The 17,107-nt window shown below is 39.0% G+C and overlaps 5 protein-coding genes across 5 annotated transcripts; 2 read left to right on the top strand and 3 right to left on the bottom strand.

Moving 5' to 3' along the window:
• Positions 1-22: 22 nt before the first annotated feature.
• On the bottom strand, positions 23-2,186 carry PLB1_2 (Lysophospholipase 1; the record flags this gene model as incomplete). The annotated part of the gene is made up of 2 exons (XM_043193463.1): positions 23-1,845; positions 2,138-2,186. The coding sequence occupies 2 exons, from the start codon at positions 2,184-2,186 to the stop codon at positions 23-25; spliced, it is 1,872 nt and encodes a 623-aa protein (XP_043047472.1).
• A 336-nt stretch (positions 2,187-2,522) lies between these two features.
• Positions 2,523-6,176, bottom strand: KQ657_002708 (uncharacterized protein; the record flags this gene model as incomplete). Its single annotated transcript, XM_043193462.1, has 1 exon — positions 2,523-6,176. The coding sequence occupies one exon, from the start codon at positions 6,174-6,176 to the stop codon at positions 2,523-2,525; it is 3,654 nt and encodes a 1,217-aa protein (XP_043047471.1).
• A 2,197-nt stretch (positions 6,177-8,373) lies between these two features.
• Positions 8,374-11,600, bottom strand: SMP2 (phosphatidate phosphatase; the record flags this gene model as incomplete). The annotated part of the gene is made up of 2 exons (XM_043193461.1): positions 8,374-11,195; positions 11,594-11,600. The coding sequence occupies 2 exons, from the start codon at positions 11,598-11,600 to the stop codon at positions 8,374-8,376; spliced, it is 2,829 nt and encodes a 942-aa protein (XP_043047470.1).
• Positions 11,601-12,153: 553 nt separating this feature from the next.
• CHA1 (Cha1p) lies at positions 12,154-13,203 on the top strand (the record flags this gene model as incomplete). Its single annotated transcript, XM_043193460.1, has 1 exon — positions 12,154-13,203. One exon carries the CDS (start codon positions 12,154-12,156, stop codon positions 13,201-13,203), a length of 1,050 nt encoding a protein of 349 aa, XP_043047469.1.
• Positions 13,204-14,764: 1,561 nt separating this feature from the next.
• Positions 14,765-16,477, top strand: KQ657_002705 (amino acid transporter; the record flags this gene model as incomplete). Its single annotated transcript, XM_043193459.1, has 1 exon — positions 14,765-16,477. One exon carries the CDS (start codon positions 14,765-14,767, stop codon positions 16,475-16,477), a length of 1,713 nt encoding a protein of 570 aa, XP_043047468.1.
• Positions 16,478-17,107: the final 630 nt, after the last annotated feature.

The raw sequence follows: 17,107 nt of genomic DNA, 5'->3' as shown, positions 1-17,107 counted from the left end.
ATTTTTGATATATTATTATTACTTAAATGCTGGTAGCAGCTTGACCTCTCCAGCAATATCTATCGAAACATGCCTTACATTCTTCACTTTGGGGAGTACCATTCCTCTCCTGTGTTCTTCTAATGATTGCACACCCAACACACTTGCGGAACTCAGAGTCAACAAAGTTTGCCGCAATATCAAAACCATTATCAATCATGGCATCTCTTTGTTCCTCTGGATATTGCAATTGGTATGTGTCAGTATTTGAACTGTAACTGTATTTGCGATTAGGTGTGTACACAATAAGTGGAATGTCTGTGTCTTTAATATTCAAATCTTTATGAGCATCAACGATGTAATCCAACTCTGATGCATAACAACCAAAGAATACTTGCTTTTGGGTTAAGCCTTGAGCCAAAAAGTCTTCGTTACTGGGGACTGGAGGGAACATGATATTTCTTCCAACACTGGAAAATTGTCTAAGATAAGTGTTAACCATAGCAGATCCATCTGGCCAATGGTCCTTGGTGTCAGCACTATTATCGTATGCAAAGATTATATCGACCTGTCTTGCTGGATGGATCAAGGGACTGAATGGAATGTTTTGGCCGTCAACACCACCATCAACCAAGTTGAGGTCACGAGCTTGTCTAATAGCTGCGTTATTCCCATTGGTAACACCGCGGAATGGATTAGGAATGATCGCAACATCTTGTCGCAAAGAGAGGAATGTATAGACACCATTGATTAAGTTAACAATGAATTTGGGAATCAGAGTGTTTTTATTGATATCCAGAAGAAGAACCGCAAACACGGACGAACTAGTGCCTATCATAAATCCAGCGTTATCAAAGTTCTGGTAACAAGAAACTGGGGTTCCGCCTACCACTCTTGAACCGAGGTATGGGGTATCGATAAGACTATTAATAGCTGGGTCCCATGATGCGAAATCATAAGGCGAGAATTCATAGACCGTGGAGTTGGTGTTAATGACATAAGTACCAGGATCTCTACCCGCGGAGACCATGATTGGAAAGGGCATATCATGGCTAACAAACAGCGACAATAACGTCACATCTGACCATTTGAAACTTATCCCATATTTTTTATCGGTGAACATTTGCGTAGAAAGTAATCGACCCCATACGTCCACAAATGATGTTGCGAAACCAGCGAACAATTTGGATTTGATTGCTAAAATCATGTCGGCATACGTTATGGTGTTTCCCAATACATTTAACAACCCTCTAGGCGCGAGAAACGTCGTAGATACATCCCATAATTTGTAAGTACCATCTACGATCTTGTTAACCGGAATCCAATCGTTGCATGCTAAGGAGCCCACCAACCAACTGCCTCCAGATAAAGAAGTGACATAAGTACTTGCTTGCATTAACCCACCAAGACCATCCAACTTGGCTCTATCATATCTGTTGTCTGTTGCAAGCAAGTTACCTGCTCCAACAAACTGTGTTCTATAACTACCTCCACTAACAGCTAGAGCGATGGTGAGGTTTCTGGAGATGGATATATTTGAAACAAAAGCTGATGCATTGAATCCTTTCATATTGCACAGATCTAAGAATTCTACTAATGCCACGTTAGTCTTAGCTTGTCTTTGACTAACGTAGGACTTTTCAGCATCTCCTAGAGAACCAGCTTTTCTCGCCCAAGGTTTCCCAAGGGGACACAGTGTAGCTTTAGGTGCATAAGCAAATGGATTCTCTACTGTATTGATGTAAGCTGCCACTACTGACGATAATGAAACGGCTTCGCCCTCACTAGTACCACTAGTACCACTAGCACCAGGATTACTACCTTGACCAAAGAACTTGCCAAGGTCGAATAATGCTGCTCCTTCAGCTATAGGTAAGTATATACATATCCAAAGAGCCAAAAACCTTATGTCTAACATCTTCCACCAAGATACGGCTTCACATGTGCTAACCCAATTAGATCACACTGGCTGATCTATATATATATATATTTATACATGTCTACATACACCTATATACATCCATATACGTATATACATTTGCTCCTATTCATAAGTATATATTTGTATGTATGTATGCTTAACAACGCTCAACTCGTTCTATTCGGGACTTTCGTTGCCTAATTAGGCGATTCTCATACTGCTTTTGGAGTTATTGACGAGATGGTCCTTCATGGGACAAATCAGGCAACGGTAAACAGTAAGACATTCTGGGCGTGTTTCTAAATTTGGGAAGGTGGAGAACCCCAGTGAATAGGGCAAAAGGTTGAGCATGGGAAAACGATTAAACGAAACCTTGTTCAATGAGATATACCACCAATTAAGCAGGAAGTTACAGGAGGATCAGAATGTGTCAAATCGAAACTAAGCCTATAAAAAGCATCTATGGACTATAGATTCATACACTCACATTATCTTTAAACGTATCATTGTTGGTGATAATGCCATGCGCCGATAACAATCATCATTATAATTTTACACACATTCGTCTCCTATGAAATTATTAATTCTATGCTATGAAAGGTTTAGTATTTAGTTACTTATTTCATTCCTTCTTTTCCTCTTTGGGCTCTTCTGGATGTTCCTTACCATAAGCAGCACAGAACTCACGTGACTTTTGCACCATACATTCGATATTAGAATAAAGACTGAAGAAATCATTCTTAATAACAGAACCCTTTTCTTCTGCCATTTCTTCTAATGTAGGAGACTTTCTGAAGGCATTAATCCGGAAGAATTCTTTCATAATACCACGAAGGTTCATCAACTCAACTGTCTTATCAGAGTTGGAATATGCAAGCGTAAGAACATCATCAATTTCTCCCTCCACTGTCTTTGCATCCCAACGAGCAATACCATTGGGTAAAATGATATTGGGCCATGGTCCACACAAGTATTGAGGTTTGTCTGCCTTCCATGGTATCATGTCCAAGTTAAATGATGCAAATGCAGAAACATGAGAAATTTGATATTTATCTTCATCATAGGCCTTAGTTAAAAGCATAAGTTGTGGTCTGTACATGGCTTTACCACAACCACAATTACTCAACTTTGATCTTCCAATTCCAAGCCAGTATTCTTGGGGTAAGGAATTATATGGCAGAGGTAAATTCTTCACAATCTCATTAACACTGATCAATTGAGATCCACCTCTAAGTGATCCAATACCATTAGGTTCAGTGCCATCGTCGGGCCAATTCTTATACACAAATGAACAAGGAGCTTCATGCAGTGCACCCGAAGGAATCTCACATTTAAGAATATGAATTCTTTCCCATCTATAGACAAAGTAAAGATACTTGTCAATTCCATTATTTGCAACTCTATCATTTTCCAGTAGGAATGGAGTCCAGTTCTTTTCTTTGCCCTTACGAGGAAGTAATTTCCCATCCTTATCATAAAGTGTCATAGCTGTAGCACGGTTATACATTGATTTTCCAGTCCCATAGGAAACAGGGTCAATATGAGCCTTACCTACTTGGAATTCCCAAGGGTATCCCATATAGAGAACTCTTTGATATTTGAATTTAACCTTTTGTTCCTCGGCATCACCAGCACCTTCAGTTTCAACAATTTCTCTTTGGTATTGGTTAAAGATGACTAAAGGTTCATCATGTCCCAAATGATTCTTTCTGACAATAAGTCTTGGATCTTCTGGACCGTACCACTTAATACCACCAACATTGGGGTCATTATATGTGGGGAAATGAATAAAATCAGGATATCTAATCTTACGGAACCTCTTTGAAGAATCATCTGTGGCAGGAACAATAAGATCAATACCGTCTAATTCTTCCCATTTAGAGTTAAAAATTTGAGCATAAGACATAGAAAAGGCTGGTCTATCACGAACACCCAGGGGAGTGAAAAGAACTCTTGAAACCATAAAGTAAACACCGTATTCTTTCAAATAGGCACTAGTACCTGCAAATCTAAACCAATGTTCATTGATGAAGTCATCACTTTTAAGCATTTCCTCCATCTTACTTTTAAGGAAAGGTCTAAATTCTTCAAAGTAGGCCAATTGTTCTTGTGATAATGATTTATCTTTTGTTAAGTATTTCTTTACAACATCAACTAAAGCTTTATCCTTATTGATAGGGGTTGTGATTTGAATGTTAATATCCTCTCTGACAGCATCACAAACCTTCAAATCTTTATTATCTTCCAAATCCTTGAAAGCATTATAAATAACCAATTTTTGATCCAGATATTTGTAGTCAGTGTATGGACTATTGTCATCATCACCACGACCAAATTGAGTAAACTTACGTGCTGATGCAGGTTCAGCATCATTGACAAAAAATTCCTCAAAATGTGATCTGGGATTTTCAATGTATGAAGGATATAATGTAATGCGCTTATTCTTATTGTCTTCATTATTCTCATGTGGAACATCTTCAGGATTGTCTTCCTCCATATACTCGTCTTCTATCGAAGAAGAGTCTGCATGTTGATATAAACTTGTACCTACCTTGTGGAGTTCTCTTGCACCTTCTATTTGGGGTCTTCTGACCGATTGTTCTTGAACATAGTATTGACAATATTGCTTAGATTTACCCACTGCCAAAGAAATATCGGAACCTCTGAACTTCTTTTCCTTGAGTAAGATCAATGCTCTTACAACTTCCTTAAGAAACCCTTTCACAGTAAGTACATAAGTAGCTGAATCACTCATTGAAAAGGCAATTGACAAACGATCTTCAATGGAATTTTCAGTGATGACACTTTCCCATTTCAAGATACTCTTAGCATTGAACTTATTGTAACCAGAACATTTTTGTGCTTTGGCATTCAAGTTATTCCAACTGACAACATCCAAATTAAAGTCAAGAGCAGATGATAATTGGATCATTTTGAATTTACCATCAGAATTACGAATGACTGTAGTCATAGCTGGACGGGTTATTTGAGACCCACAACCGCAATTAGTCAATTCATAATTGGTGAACCCAACCCAAACATCTTGAGCAATGGGGTTATCGATAAGCTCCTGTGGGTCGACATCAAGTAAAAGCTCAGACATATGAATCAATTGAGATCCACCAACAAGTTTGTCTTTACCCAATTTGTGAGGTTTCTCATCTTGAGATACAGTACGACATGTACCCAGGTGTATCTCACATTTGATGGTGTGCATAGTGTTCAAGTCGGTGATGAACATGATGCTAGAATCATAAGGCTTCTCTTGGGTTCTAGCAGCGATATCAACGAAAGCACTCCAATTGGTGTACGAAACGTCCTTCTTATCGGCCACATTCAACTTAACTGAACGTAAAGCTTGGGGTTTCTTGTTGGACGAATAGAATGAAGACAAAGCCCTCTTTTCTTCATCAACTTCTTCATTTTCAGCTGGATGTAACATTGTAGCGTACATTTGAGAGGTCTTTTTATCGATCACAGTAGAATACATCAACAAGGGTTCATGTTCCAACTCAGCAGTCTTAGTCATAACCAACAGAATTTGTTGGGGACCATAAGTAAGTTTCAGATCGATGTGTTCAGGAAGAGCGAACTTGACAGGTAAGATTGCAGGGTACTTGTAACCACTTAATTTGTAGCCCACTTTCTCTGTCCAATCAGTAGAGAAGAGTTGACCATAGAGGAACAGGATCAGAGGAGACAATTTGCCATCCAACCAAGCAGTTTTAGCTTTTTCTTCCGCCTTTTTGGGGTCGGTATCAGCACCCAACTCCTTTAATTTCGCATCCGATACAAAGGAAATTCTGGTGACTACCAAATAAGCATTCTGAGTGGGGACATAAAGGGAGGCGGATTCTGAGGTAAACCAATGCCTGTTAATCCAACGAGAATCCTCAAGATGTTCCTCTACTTCAGACAATGCAATGAACGGAGTAAGTTTTGTTGATATGTATGAATCGGGATCGGTACTCTTGACCAATTTTCTCAATATTTTGGAGATAGAAACAGGTATTTTGGGGATAGATTCCAGAATTTGGACATTTTTAAAAGAAAGAGAATGACTGTTCTCTATAAAGACAGATTCCACAGGGAACTCAAAAGAACCAGCTTCTGATGTTTGACTTTGAAATACCTTGGGGATATAGTTTGCCGAAATAACCAAATCATTAATCAGTTGGTAAGTTAAAAGCATACCTGATACAAGAAAGACAAGACAAGCGAGTGCCAAGTATCTCCTGGGGGGCATTTGAATCTTAGCCTTTCCCTGAATACCCATTATGGAGGACCACCGTTGGGCCAACATCTTCAAGGGTATCATTGCTCAAATGACTGTCGGGTGATGATGGTGTTGATGATGTGAAAGAGAGAGAGAAAGAAAGAAAGAAAGAAGAAGGAAATAAATAAATTGTACCTTCTGATAGAAAAAGTTATTGTCAGATGGGTAACGGTACAAAAATGCATAAAGTGCTGTTTTTGTTACTGTTGGGAGATAAAAACCTAAGCTGAGAGTGTACAATAATATCGAAGCAACAATAAGGTGGTGAGAATTCTTTACCGGCCAGACAAAAACCGTAGTAATGTGTACACTTTAAACATTAATAAAGAAAAAATAACAAATGGTACTGATAAGAGCACTTACATACCGACATCTTTACGTTTTTCGTTACATTGGTTAATTATAGCATAGCAACCCATCTAAGAGACGTGTCAAAAAGGGGTAACACACAACTTACCAACGTTTAGCCTTTTGGTATATGCTGACACACAGCTGTACTATTTTGATATTCGATGGGGTTCGTATTGGCTTGACATTTACATAAACATATGCGAAGTTGGATCAATCATAGCCGTGTATAGCTTCGACCATGCACTTCAAGCAAGAAATCAATCTGGACATTATGTCTTGGTGGCTAACACGTGTGGCTGAATTTTTTTATTATCCATACAAATTACGGCATATAGACAAATATCACGTGCACGCGTTAGATTATACAGGACTGAATCAAACTAGTTTGAAGTTAACAGAGACCCAATGGACAGACACAAAGCTGAATCAGACAGAAATTGAAAGAAATATGATTTCTATGTTTGCCTTCAATTCTGTGTACTTTTGATTTGTTATTTCTTTTTCCTTGGACGCCATCCCGTTTTAAGCTTCTACCATATTCCTTAATTCAGAAGCTAATTAAGATAGTATGGTTGAAGTAAGTAGAAGGGGCTGAATTTACTAATTATCGCTTTCTCTCTCGATTTGCCGTTTAGGTCAGTTTTATCGGATGGCTTTACCTGCATACTGAAGACAAAAATAGTAAACCTGATAATATTATCTAAGTGATATATATGCTCAATTCACATCGAAAAAAGCACCAACTAACATATTCACCGTACACGTCTAGAAATTGAACCCAGTACTGTGAATTTATATACTCCACATCCCTCCACGTATTATGCAAAAGCTAATTGCACGACAGCCTTGAAGACATTGAATCTGGAAAGTGCTACGTATGCGTTAGTTTATGGCATCTTTAATAAGTGTGCGAACAAGCGCTAATTCCCGAAACTGAAAAAAAAGTTCTTTCCTTAGTTCTTTCCTTCTTTACGAGATTTTCACATAGGCTTGCAATCTCAAACGCGCCATTCGGAAGCACTGAATTTTTTTATGTGATCTAATGAATTGTATGTATAGTGTGAGATAAATAATAAAGCTAAAAAATAATCATCAAAGTCACGACAATGTTATGGTAGCGCTTCTTAATGCATTAATTTTGCATGCTTTTGTATAAAGTTACGTGTCTGTGGGTAAGGACGAAAACTTGATTATTGTATCTCAATTTAATATCCCTTATTAAGCCACGATTCTTGGTTTCTGTACTCCGATTTCCACAGTGTCGGCATATTCATAAAATTCTCCATCCCAAAACCTTTCTTGCGCTCCATTGTACTTGCCTTAATTAATTCTTGTCAAATTGAACCGTCTATCTAACTACCAACAACCGTATCTTGATTTGACTTTACTTTAGAGCTAGTGTGACTGTTTATCCTCCTCTACTTTTTAATATTGAATCACACCTACAACTACATATGTTTTTGTCTGCATGAAAGAAAAAACAAACATTGCATTTAGTAAAAATAACAATAGAACTCACCGACTGAAACAGTAACCCAAGCCTATTGTTCTATTAATGCCTCATAAAAAATGTCTGCATTAGGCGATGGGAAGAGGATCGATTAAAGCTGTTGCAACTTAAATAGTTGCAAGCTTTGCTAGTATATCCGTTAAAATGTTTCAGGCCAATTAGTCCGTGGTTCGCAAGTAGCACCTGTGACAAACATGACATCTGCTATTCGAGTATTAGGACTTTTAATAACCGGGGATTTGCATCGCGAGATCAGTATGCAGCGTTGTCGTTTCCAATGTCATCTACTCAGAAATATCAAAGAAGGTCTTGTAGAACAATAACATTGAACTAAACTCAATTGATTTTGGCAGACTTTGAAGGAGACATCAAACCCTCTGACTCAATTGAAAATTCTTCTGCCTCGTCATAATCATCTTCTTCATCATAATCATCTTCTTCGTCAAAGTCATCATCTTCTTCATCGTCGTCATCGTCAACGTCATCATCATCATCGTCATCATCAGTGTAATCCTCATCTTCCTCATCATCGTCATCATCAGTGTAATCGTCTTCGTCTTCGTCTTCGTCGTCGTATTCCTCATCCTTAAAGGCAGTTTGCGGTGTCGTCTCCCTGTCACCTTCACGCATAAACTTCCGTAAGGGACTGTCATTCAAATCAGCAGTAGACTTCAATATAGAAATTGGATTGCTAGGGGAAGGACTAACTATACTTCCAACGTTATTCATTATTTCACCCCTTTTATTACGATTCACTGAATTGCCAGATCTCTTTTCAGGTGTCAAAGTCACATATGGTGGTGAGCCACCAATAATGTTAGACTTAGATATGGCAGGTGGTGTTCTTGGACTCCACGGTCTACCACCATTAGCAACAGTGTTATCAGACATACTAACAGGTCCACCAATACTACTGGTACCAGGCCCACTGGCTGTTGAATTGCTTTTGGGCAGTTCAGTTTCAACGTCAGAATCTTTCTCGAGCTCACTCAAGTCCATCAAGGGCTCTCTCCAATAGTTCAAATCAGTATATCTCTCACTAACACGTCCAACAAAGGGCTCAGGATTATATGGACGAGGCAGTCTAGGTGATCTGGGAGACAGTTGTTCCCATTCATATAAGGAAGCTTCAGGTGAACTGGCTGTAAAATTATGCGGAGGAGACCGTTGTCCCACCCACAGGTACAGCAGAGGTGGAGGCGACCCAGGAATAGGAATAGAACCTCTTTCTGCTAAATATTGACTTCCATCATTCAAAGCCGAACTTTTTAACGTACTAGCATCACCTTCATCTTCGGCTTGAGCTTTACTTTCAAGATACCGATTGTATTGAGCATCGTTGAAGTAATCGTTAGCGATGTATTCTTGAATTGGAGGGAAGAAATGGTCCACCAAATCTCCCATTAATAAATACGAAGATTTCACACCACTCAACTCTAAAAGTTCCATATGAACTTCTCCATTGGGGTTAATGGTGAAAATACGGTGAGAAGGAATATGAACCGAACGATAACTAATAGCATCTGTGATCCGGTTACCAAAACCAGCATAAAACGGTGTTCTCTCATCATCATTAGTAGTAGACAATAAATTCGTGGAGTTTAAAGCATCACCAACATTTTCATCGTAATCATTGAGTTCAGTATTTTGAGTTGAACTTGAGTTGTTGAAGTAAAGATTGCGGATATCTGAAAGACAAGCCATTTTAAACACTTCAGGTTTCTTTAAAATCACTTCTCTTCTTAAAGCTGCCATCGTTCTATCAGGTGATAAAATCACTGGACCACGAGGTAACTTAATCCCATCCTCTTGTACAACACCTCGAAGATATTGTCTTGTAGAGTCACCTTGACCAATAGATCTTGCACTTAAAAACAAGATATTATAGCCATTTCTGTGGATTTCGGTAAACAATTGCGCAACACCTGGATGTGTCCAATCTTTACCAATTAAATTAAGAACATGGCCCAAGGCATCAGACTTGGTGATAGTTCCATCAATATCACTAATGACAATTGGTGTAGTTGACCTCCAAAGGAAAAGTGACAGTTCGATTTGGGCAGTGGAATGGGACAACTGGAATTTAAGGGTATTTTCACCATAACGAAGGTTTAAGAGTTGTAATTGTTCTGAAGTCAAACGAAGAGTCTTGAAATAAGTTCTTTCATCAGTATCACTAGTTTCACCAGAGCCAGAGCCAGAGCCAGAGCCAGAGCCAGAGCCAGAGCTTCCACTACCGCTGGTTCCACTAGATACTGTATTAGAACTTCCAGAACCGGTACCCGAATCGCTAGCAATCAGTTCAACTTCTAGTGGTGGAGCATTACTACCTTCCGTTTCATCTTCCTGAAATTCGTCTTGAACAAATGCATTTCTTGAGATTCTAAGTTGTCCATCAGCATCCTTAACAACATATTTACTCCACAGCGCTTCAGAATCAACTTTATCCGTTGGAAGCAAATTTCCTTGCTCTAATTCTTCTTCAAAAATCTTATTGAATAATTGATCAATGTCGTCAGCCTTCTTTCCCTTTGACTTGTAACCTTCTAAATCCATTAAAAAATCACCATTGACATCAACATTTGTGGGAATATTCAATTGAGCAGTAAGAGTTTTAGCTTTTTCTATAAACGAGGGAGTAGCTACTCTTGAGTTGCTTTCACTACCAGCAAGTTTGGAATTTATAGGTAAATGAGTACTCTGTGGAGATCGCAGACTCAATTTCACTGGATCATCAGCTTCAGCATTCAAATCCAAAGGTTCTGGATTCATCAGTAGTTCTTGAGATGACTCACTCTTGGGAGATCCTGGAGGTGACAGCTCGGGACTAACAACAGGACTAGTTATCACTGAATTGGATACACCCGCTCCATTCCGAGCTTCCATAACGAAAAAGGCTTCTCCTCCATCACTTAACTTCATAGGAATATCCGTCTTGATCCCGTTAACATAAAGATCAACCTTCTTGTGAGTAGGCTTGATTATCTGAAACTTCCCAAATCGTACATGCCATGGTGAACAATGTAAAGTACCATCAGGTTGTTCTATAACGATGATATCAATGGCTCCTGATAAGGTCGCTGGATTAAGCGAGTTCCATTGGTTGTAAACATAACCTCCAACTTTGCCAACGTATTGCATTGATATCCCAGCACTTGCTATTTAATAGTATTGATAGTCAATACTATTCAACGCTACGCTAGTAAAGAGAGTTGGCGTATTATCTTTGATAGGTTAACCTTATAATTCCCTTATGTGAATATACTACCTTGCCCTCTATACGATCACCCCTACACAGAGCGCTACCAAACCGTTTTTGGACCTTCTTGGTAGTTTATACTGAAAGTAGTAATTAGTGTCAAGTTGAATAAAGTAAAATATATTTATGGTAGCGCCAGGATTTTAAATAGAATATCCATTAGGTAGTGCGACACAGTAATGGGCCCAAACCACCTTCCTTAGTTAAGGATTAATCTTCTTACTAAATAAGAGAAGTACTTTGCCTCCCTTACGGCATATCCCATTAGTAAAGGCAAAGTTTGCAGCTTAAAACTACGTTGCATATCTTTCAAAGCCATTATTAGGAGGAAAGAGCGAATATGACGACACGCCACCATCTCTTATCTTTGATCATCGGAGAATAAAGTCCATTTCTCCAATTGCCTCATGGAGTATCTTTGTTGTGCAGATCCTTTGCGACCGAGTCTGCAAAAAAAGTGACTCTGGTTTGACTCGTTGACATTTTCCCACTGTTAGTTCGCACCGAGTTATTTTACCAACACAACCGTGACTCCGAAGTCACCGAGTCATGTGCCAGCCTGGTTTTGAGGCATCGACAACGTTAAAAATATAAATGGTAGTACATTTTAAGGGGTATTTTGGGTGCAAACGGGTGCTAACGGTGGAATAAGGAACACAATTGCCGTTCTAGACGACGGAGTGTATGTGTCAAAACAACCCGATGAATCTCTCGTAAAGAGAAATGGCATCAGGGATTCGCTTGTCAAGGTCATCACCCATGCAATATAAATAGTAACACTTTATCCATATACAAGGTAGTAAACTTAGTTATGGTAATAACTTTAGCATAAATTCCTTTGATATAATTCTCCAATCATGTCTCTTCAAGAAGTATCTAACTCCTCAAGAGCTCCTCACATCCAAACTTCTTTGGTAGAAGTCACAGACAAATTACCCTTTAAACCACCATGCCGTATCCTTTTTAAGAATGAATACGAACAACCAAGTGGTTCATTCAAACTTAGAGGCATAGGCAGATTAATCCAAGCATCTATTCAAAGAGCCATAAGGTCTAATGAAGACATTTCTAAATTGCATGTGTTTGCCTCGAGTGGAGGGAATGCTGGTCTTGCAGCTGCTTATCTGGCCCGGTTTTATGGTATTAGATGTACTGTTGCATTACCAACTGTATCGAAAGCTAATGTTAGAGCCAAACTTGAACTGTATGGAGCAAAGTTATTAATCTATGGCAATAATATTAATGAAGCTGATAAGTATCTCAAAACAATTATTGCTGCAGTTGACCATAACCAAACAATTCCTATCTATTGTCATCCGTTTGACAATCCAGATATTTGGGAAGGTCATTCTAGTGTGATTGATGAAGTTGCAACTCAGTTAGACAAGGGTTTAGTTTCGAAAGTTAGAGGCATAGTTTGCTCTGTTGGTGGTGGTGGGTTATACAATGGAATTTACAAAGGTATTCAACAGAATAACATGACTCTGGACGTTATTCTTGTGGAATGCAACGAAGCTCCAACATTTAGTGAAACCATAAAGGCTAACAAGATTGTTACCTTAAACTCAGTTAAATCAGTTGCCACCTCCCTTGCATGCTCACACTTAAACAACAAATCTTTGGAATACTACCATAACAACTCCATCATCAAGACTCATTACCATCCTATAACTGACAACGATGCCATTAGAGGGTCTGTTCAATTCTACGATACTTTTGGTACTGTAGTAGAGCCAGCATGTGGGGCAGCTGTTTGCACAGTTTTCAATCAAATGGAAGCACTCACTAATTCTCTTGAGCATTTATCGCCTGATGATATTGTAGTGATTGTTGTGTGTGGAGGCCTTTGCAGCTCGTTTGAAGATATAGTTGAATTCAAAAGATTGCTTAGATCTTCCAGATTATAAAGAACCTCTTTATATTTCAAAATTGCATATATGATAATTTATCTAGTTTAATTTGAACTCTTTATTGGTCATACTAGAAGTACACGTTTTAACCAAAACTTTTAGTAGGTGACTAATTTGTAACTTAATATAGCAGTAATGAGAAGTCATGATGAACAAATTACGTGAACCATGTTACATTACTTGAACCATGTGGACAACAAGGAAGAATGTCTTAACACAAGATGAGTTTCTGTCCGGAGGAGTATTGGCAATTGGAGTAAAGTTAACTTGAAGATCATTTTGAATGGGGTTCGGACTTATAATTCAAGAGATTTGCGCTTCTTTTCAAAAACTCCAACCCCACCTTTATTGGTGTTTTCCTTTAGTTCCACTTACCCGTGGGCTCATAGTACGTTCTACTCTCAGCCATTAGCGGCCGACCTACTAAGAAATGGAGCATTGGCCATCAGCCGTTCTCATGTGGTCTACCTAGAACGAAGCGGCGATTTAGGAAGTTAGCGGGTACAAAAGCCTTCACACAAAACATCACCACAAGAAGTCAGCCAAACAGACGTCACAACTAAAGATAGAGGATGAACATGATACGAAATAAGTAAAATTATCCATACCAAAAGAAAAAAAGTAAGCTGTTAGCTTATCTCGACCAGTTCCCTTAAGGATAATTTCTTATCTGATGTAAAGGATTTCTTTTAAGATACGACTTCCTAAACTGATATCACTAAGCGAGAGAACATATACCACAGTAAGCTCTTAACCTCTCAATTCCAGTCCTCGCTTAGCACATCCATTCTGAGACACACCTTCTCCTTCCGCTATGTAAAATTTCCACGGCAGTTTGGAAAATGCCACAAATCCTTTCTTGGCAACAGACGTCAAGTATCCGACCAAAGTAAACGACAGACAACTACTGAAGGCGTACATCCCCACAGTCTCGCTGTATGTTATGCTATGACATCTATATATTAACTGAGGGGTTAACACCTGCGGTGATTGCAATAGCCGTTCTACTTAATTTGGAAGGCCATATCGCTATTCTTCTCTTCATTCTGCAGCGGTGTTATCCCCAAATGCCCCGCTGCCGCATTGGAAGGTTGCATCACGTACCTGCAGTACATTCTTCAGCATTTGTTAACAAACGCCGTTGTATGCAAAGTTGCAAAAAGAAAGAATACACGATTTACGAAATGCCGATGGGATGGGCTCACACCAGAACTGAATCTCGCAGTGGCTTCAGTTCAAAGGGGCCAACGAGAAACGGAGAATCAGCTATCATAACGGGGGTGCGTGGTGTACGTAACGTGCGTAAATCTCGTAATGGGACAAAATGTCATGTACTTTGGACTTTAGATAAACTCCACCAACCCTTTTTGGTATGTTGCAATGTACAAGAAATCAAAAGATACCCCGACCGATGATAGCGGGTGTATTGCATAAAAAAAAGGAAGCGATTCAAGTATAAAAGCGTTTGACATTTACCCCATATTTTTTTTATTCTTTATCGCAGTTGTGATTTCGATTTATTCACTCTTATCAACTTGCTGCATTTCAGATTTTCATCATGAGCGATACAGATATTCACAAGAGGCATGCGACCAAGGAGTCGGCAAAAGACTTCTCTGTCCAAGTGGAGCATATCTACTTGGAACCTAAAGAGATGACGGGTTGGGAGAAGTTTGTCGATTCATTTAAACCCTTACCACAAAGCGAGAAAGGTGCTAAACCTCAAAAGGCTATGAGTAAGTTACACATGCGTATGATTGCTTTATGTACTGGGTTAGGTACTGGGTTATTGGTGGGCGCTGGTAGTAAATTACGTTCTGGTGGTCCCTTGTTCTTATTGGTGGCATATTTCATTGTTGGCTATGTCATGGTGGTTCCTACCGTTAATTCTTTAGGAGAGTTGACTGTTGCTTATCCTTCGTTGAACGGTGGGTTCCAAAACTATTACACTAAATTCATTGACGAATCCTTAGGGTTCTCATTAGGTTGGAATTATGCTTCTCAATGGTTGATTGTTATCTCTTTGGAATTGGTCACTGCATCCATGACTATTAAGTTTTGGACAGAATCTGTTAATGAAGATATTTGGGTTACAATATTTTTATTCATCATCATTACCATCAACTTGTTTGGTGCTAGTGGTTATGGCCGTGCAGAAACTGTCATGAATTCTCTTAAGGCTACTATGTTGACTGGGTTTGTTATCTTTGGTCTCTGTATCGACTTGGGTGCTGGTCCAAAGGGCTTTATTGGTGGGAGATACTGGAGAGATCCAGGTTATTTACCTGAAGAAGCTTTCAAGGGGTTGTGTGGTGTCTTTGTCACTTCTTCCTTCTCCATTGGTGGTTTCGAATTCGTTTCTGTTGCTGCAGCTGATACTGAAAACCCAAGACAAGCTTTACCTGCTGCATGTAAGTTGATCCTTTGGAGAGTCACTGTGTTATATTTGGGTTCGTTACTTTTCGTTGGGTTGTTGGTTCCTTATAACTCTGATATGTTGATGGGTGCTGCTGGTAGTGCCACTCACGCTTCTCCTTATGTCATTGCTGCTGAATCTAATGGTGTCCGAGTGTTACCTCATATTATCAATGCTGTTATCTTGGTTTCTGTGACTTCAGTTGCAACTGCTTCCATGTACTCTACACCAAGATTAATGGTTTCTCTTGCTGAACAAGGTTTCGCTCCTAAATGGATGGGTTACATTGACAAAACTGGTAGACCATTGTTTGGTTGGATTTTTACTATTTTCACTTCGTTCTTTGCTTATATTGCTGTTTACAAGCACCAAGAAACTGTTTTCAACTGGATGCTTTCTATTTCTGGTCTTTCATTCATTTTGATCTGGTTATTCATCTGTATCTGTCACTTGAGATTCCGTGCTGTTTTGGAACACAGAGGAATCCCATTGGACACATTGGGTTTTGTGTCTCCTTACGGCAAAGTTGGAAGTTACTTATCAATTACCATTAATTTGTTGATGTTGATTGCCCAATTTTATGTTTCGTTATTTCCCAAGGGCAGCAAGGGGAAGCCTAATGCCAATTCCTTCTTCCAAAATTACTTGGGTGTCCCAGTCTTTCTTTTTTTCTGGGCTGCTCACAAGTTGTGGACCAGAAACTGGAAGTTGTTCAAACGTGTGGATGAAATTGATCTTGATAAGGACAGACAAATTTACGATCCTGAGGTCATGGAGTTGGAGAATTTAGAAGCTGCGCAACGGTTCCAGAATGCCCCATTCTGGAAGAAAGCTTTGATTGTTTTATTTGATTGAGTCAAATAAAGTTTTATCTATAACGTATTTATTCTTTATTATTATTATTATTTATCAATAAACTATTGCGATTATCTAAGGGAATAAGTTGCCGGAGAATGACCATCAATGACCAGTGATTGTCAGTTTGTAGATTGTGTTACGTTTGTGTTAACATCCACTATTACACAGCCTCCACCCACAAACGGTGACACTTTAATACATGCAAGATATCAACCGCTTAGATTGCCTTGCACATGAACGGCAACGGCACACTGACATTGTCGTAATCGAAGATCTTTCAATGTAGCTGGCGGACGCAATTTAAATGAAGACGGATGTATTTATCTCTCAATTGAAGCTCTATATGTCAATGATGTTTAGAAGACAAAATTTCGCAGACAACAGTTCTGTATTTCTTAAATCTGCATTGGACTTTATTAACTAGTCATGCAAAAATGAGCCATAAACGACCAATGATATCATTTTACGAGGCTTTCTACATTAGGTACGGGGCTGTACAGGAAGGGGTTAGTAATATGCAGGAGTATTGTTTTTTACATGGTTTTAGAAAAATATGATGATGATTTGACAAAGATTACGGAGAAAGTATTTAAACAGTCGACCCGTAGTTATATTTGACAGAACCAA

This window comes from Scheffersomyces spartinae, assembly GCF_019049425.1.
Source record: "Scheffersomyces spartinae strain ARV_011 chromosome Unknown scaffold_22, whole genome shotgun sequence".
NCBI classification, from domain to species: Eukaryota; Fungi; Ascomycota; class Pichiomycetes; order Serinales; family Debaryomycetaceae; genus Lizanozyma; species Lizanozyma spartinae.
The sequence above is the reverse complement of the archived record's forward strand: the minus strand, read 5'-3'. Positions and strand labels throughout refer to the sequence as shown.